At 32.6% G+C, this 5,108-nt stretch overlaps 1 protein-coding gene across 1 annotated transcript; it reads left to right on the top strand.

The window, feature by feature from the left end:
- Positions 1 to 251: 251 nt before the first annotated feature.
- LOC110638071 (mitogen-activated protein kinase kinase 10) lies at positions 252 to 1,386 on the top strand. Its single transcript, XM_021788483.2, has one exon. It carries the CDS (start codon positions 252 to 254, stop codon positions 1,254 to 1,256), a length of 1,005 nt encoding a protein of 334 aa, XP_021644175.2. The 3' UTR covers positions 1,257 to 1,386.
- The last annotated feature ends 3,722 nt before the right edge of the window (positions 1,387 to 5,108 follow it).

The raw sequence follows: 5,108 nt of genomic DNA, 5'->3' as shown, positions 1-5,108 counted from the left end.
CCATAAATGTTGGGATTGTCACAGCCACTTGTTACAACTTTCATGCACATGCATGCACGTGTGTTGTCCCTAAACGCTCCCTTATCTTATGTGTATAACCGTCAGATTTATAAGTTTCCTTTGCTACATTTACCACCCGCACACCATCTTCGATCGCTCCCCTTCTTCTTCTTCTGTGATATCATATATCTTTATAGGACACACACACAGAGAAACAGAGAAATAATACCATAAAACAAGTGCTAATATAGATGACATTGGTGAGAAAGAGAAGGCATCAACAGGCGCTAAAGCTATCCCTACCCCCATCATTACCACCTTCTGACTTCCGGCAACAGGCCCACCCACCGCCTTCAGCTTCCTTGTCAGCTATCAGTCCAGACTCCCCTGGCATAGAAAATCTCACTGACCTTGAAAATTTGGCAGTTCTTGGCCGTGGAAATGGCGGAACTGTCTATAAAGTACGACACAAGCTTACCTCCTGCATTTTCGCTTTGAAAGTTCTTCGTTTCTATCACAACACCACCAACATTCGCCGCCAGGCTTTACGGGAGGCAGAGATCCTTAAACGGGTCGATTCGCCTTATATTGTTCGATGCTATGCTGTGTTTGATAGGGAAGACGATCTGTGCTTTGCAATGGAGCACATGGAAAGAGGATCGCTGCATGATGTTTTATTTGTAGGTAAAATACTGCCAGAGGATGTTATTTCTGGTCTGGCCTGGTGTGTTTTGCATGGGTTGCAGTATCTGCATAAAATGCAGATAGTTCATGGGGATATAAAGCCCTCTAATCTACTCATTAATTGTAAAGGGGATGTGAAAATCGCTGATTTTGGAGTCAGTAGGATTGTGGTGGGCAAACATGAGGCTTGTGACGCATACATGGGCACATGTGCATATATGAGCCCTGAAAGGTTTGATCCAGAGAGGTGGGATGGTGATAATGCTGATGGATTTGCAGGGGATGTCTGGTCACTTGGGGTGGTAGTTTTGGAGTGCCTTGTAGGTCATTATCCATTGATTGGTGTAGGAGAGAAACCAGATTGGGCAGCATTGGTATGTGCAATATGCTTTGGAGAGAGACTGGAAATGCCGGAAAATGCATCGCCGGAGTTCCGGAGTTTTGTAATTAGGTGTTTGGAGAAGGATTGGAGCAAGAGAGGGACTGTTGATGAGCTTATTGATCACCCTTTTGTGAATAGGACTTGTTGTGGATCTCATCAACCATTCCTTGACCTTGTTTTACATCGCTGAGTAGCTTTTTTATTTTTTTATCTCCTATAATTATCGTCACTTCTCTATATAGAGTTATATTTCCACTTTAAAATAATATCTGTCGAAATAAAGAGCAAAAATCTGGTGGTGATGATGGAAAAATCACTTGGAAATTGGCCAAAGATGAGAATTTATGGTTTAATGAGGGATGCATCCTAAATTTTTTCACAACCCATTGAACCATGCCATTACAAATGCATGCTGTCTTGGGGAATTGGTTGATTAAGAGAAAGAAAAAGAGAATTCAGTTTCACCAAAAAAGAACAATCTATGATTTAAAAACAAAAAGAAAGAAAGAGCATCTACTTAGTTTTTTTTTTTATTTGATAGAAAAGTGAATTTTATTAATAAGAATAAGGAGAAATGAGAGGGTAAAGAACTAACATAAAACACCCTTCCTGCAAACTCAGTTGAAGCAAATTCTAAGATGATGCCTTTGAAGATTGCAGCGCCCTGTGAGCAGCACTCAGTTCAGCCACGCTGGAGTCCATAAACCTAATGGATAAGTGCCATGACAAATTCTTCCGCTGAATTATAAGCATCCCCGTTGATTCAGAGTTGCCACAGGAGGGAAACCAAATTCACCACCAATTTGAAAATGCTGCAGACTTGGGACTCCCGGCTCCAAGTTCAATGCAAACTCACTTACAGCTGCATGACTCCCACAATTGCATCAGAAAGCAACATGCAGTTACCCAATAAAGCATGAAAGATCAAGAAACCCCACAAACCAACCAAAGGTTCATGCGAACAATACATCAAACACTTAATGGAATTTGCAACCTCAAAAACAAAAATACCCATTTCCCTAAAATTATCCCTTCCAAAATGCTAAAAACTTCTTTTTTTCTCCACAACATATCTTTCTAAATTTTCCAAGCTTCTAACTGCATAGCTCAAATGCAGCCCATTCTTATATGAAAGTAAAGTTCATAGGATTGGGAGCTCACATCAACCCATCCAAAGCTAATTGCCACAAACCACGACACATCAAATACACTCCACCAGCATATAAACCCAAGCCCGCCCTGGACGCTGAGAATAACAGGCTTTTTTCGAAATGAATGTAATTGAAAATAAAATAAAATAAAATAAAAAAACTTATATACGCTCCTATAAGTTGCATCAAGTCCAGCATGTCCTTTGAAAAATAAAAATAATAATAATAATAAAAAAAGAGTGCAGTATGTCAGGCGTGAAGCAAATTCCTCGGCTCAATCCCGAATCCATCAGCCATCAAATACAGTAGGGACCAAACTTGACCTCCTAATTATTCATGTCCATTGAATGTGATGCTTTAGGATCATAATCTAGTGTCACTGCGTCCCACCGAGTCATATACTTCATTGCATTTTATTTTTATGTTGTCATCAAATTATATTATACCAATTTTTTTTTTCAATAAGAATATTTATAAGAAAGAAAAATATTTCATTAGTATATATCACTTTAACCAATAATATAAGTCTCATCTTTAAATTTGTAAAGTGTCAAATGCGACATATAAACGGAGTTAATTATGTGTCAAAAAATATATTTCATTTATAATTCTTAAAATTAATGAATAAAATGAAGAAGAATTTAATTAAATTTTAGAGCTTTTTTAATTCTGTTAATAATAATAATAACAATAATAATAATTTATTTATTTTCAAAAGCCTAGCGGTATATATTGACAGACCACAAAATTGGCAATGGCTGGTTGTACCACTAATTTGGTGTTGGCACCAAAATTGTATAAATAAACATAGTCCAGAGTCGATGCATGATGGTCATGAACCCATGTTGAGTCAATGCCCCCTGAAAATTTCAATTTTTTAAGATATAATAGAAATTTTCTAAAAAAATTAATCTTTCTATTACTCTTGTCAAATTTTTATGGGCATTGGATCACTAGAATATTTTAAAAATTATTAGAAAAAAGTCTAACATAATTTTTTTATATTGTTTTTATTAATGATTTAAATAATTTGTCATTTGATGAATTTAATTATTTTTAATTAAATTTATTATTGAAAATAATATAAAAAGTTTATAATAAAATTAATAAAATTAAAAGGTTTAATTAAAATTGATGATTCACATAAATGTTTTGATATTTTCTTTTTTCATTTAGCCTATAATTTTTCTTTTAAACTTTTATACTTAATTTAAAATTTAAAATTTTTAGTTATTTTCAATTTATTTAAAAAATCATCTTATTAGAAATAATTTAATATTTTTGTAAATATTATAAAAAAAATTTTAAAAATAATAAAAAAATATATATGTTTGACTTCCCTTTAATGATTTTTATTCTAGTGATGCTGTGCTCTATAAAAATTTGATAAGAGTAATAAAAAAATATTAATTTTTTAAAAAAATCACTATTGTACCTTAAAAAATTGAAATTTCCGGGGGGACATTGACCCAACGTGGGTTCGTAACTGTGATTAATGACCATCATGCATCAACTTTTTATTTATATAATTTTGGTGTCAACACCAAATTACAGGGCTGATACAACCCACCATTACCAGTTTTGTGGTCTGTCAATCTATACTACTAAGCTTTTGAAAATGAATAAATTATTATTATTATTATTATTATTATTATTATTATTATTATTATTAATTTTAAAAATTATTATTTAAAAGAATTCAAGAAAACTCTAAAATTTAATTAAATTATTCTTTATTTTATTCATTAATTTTAAAAATTATAAATAAAATATATATATATATATATATATATATATATATATATATATATATATATATATATATATATATATAATTAATTCCGATTATATGTCGAATTTGACACTTTACAAATTTAAAGATGAGACTAATATTATTCAATTAGAGTTATGGTAATGAAATATTTTTCTTTCTTATAAATATTGTTAGTGAAATAAAAAAATAAATTTAGTATAATATAATTTGATGACAATAAAAAAATAAAATGCATCGCATTCAAGGAACATGGATAATTAAGAAGTCTAAGTTTGGTCCCTGCCATATTTGGTGGCTGATGGATTGGGGATTGAGCCAAGGAATTTGCTTGAAACGTTGACATGCTGCACTTGGACGCCACTAATGATAGCGTCTATAAGTTTTTTTAATTAATTTTTTAATCGATCATTGATTTAAATAGCGTTCAAAGGTTTCAAAAATCTAATTCAGCAAAATTTACCTCTACATGATAAATACTTTCTTCTCAACCATTTTCAGTAATTTTATTTTTCAATTACATTTATTTGCAAAAAAGCCCGAGAATAACTTTTACATCTATCAAATTTAACAAGAATTACATGGCACCTATTTCCACATGTCTACCAACAAAATAACATATTTTCATCTATCCAAATACCACAAATCCAACTAAGACATCCAAAAAGCTTTCCTTTAAAGAGGAGCCTTACCTCTTTCAACCAAAGAGCCGCAACAACACAACCTTTTCTTCCAACATCTATTCAACCATCAACCAACAGCCAAATATGCCAAATCCCACATTATCTTCCCATATTCACCTCCCAAACCCTTGTAGTTTCGTAATGACAACATTTCGATTTTTGAGATATAAGCACCAAACACAAAGAAGAGAGCAGACACCTTATATTTCCTAATTAATTCCTTAAGAAAAATAAAATTAACTTCACTATCCAAGCCTCTAGATTCCATGACTGATATGCAATATTTTGGGAAAGCGAGGAAGAAAACCAAAACGTCAATAGTTGAGATTATTGTCTTCTGTCATGTCAATGCTTGTTGAATAAGGATGAGAGGGATAGGTCGTAGAGAAGGTTCATCTAGTGGAGATTTGAGCGGAAGGTCTAGGGTGCTGGATGAG

Source organism: Hevea brasiliensis, chromosome 12, assembly GCF_030052815.1.
Source record: "Hevea brasiliensis isolate MT/VB/25A 57/8 chromosome 12, ASM3005281v1, whole genome shotgun sequence".
In the NCBI taxonomy this organism is placed as follows: Eukaryota; Viridiplantae; Streptophyta; class Magnoliopsida; order Malpighiales; family Euphorbiaceae; genus Hevea; species Hevea brasiliensis.
This window is presented reverse-complemented; position numbering and strand designations above follow the sequence as displayed.

Coding starts and splice junctions, on each gene's coding strand:
- LOC110638071 (XM_021788483.2), top strand. CDS start 252: ATGACATTGGTGAGAAAGAGAAGGCATCAACAGGCGCTAAAGCTATCC.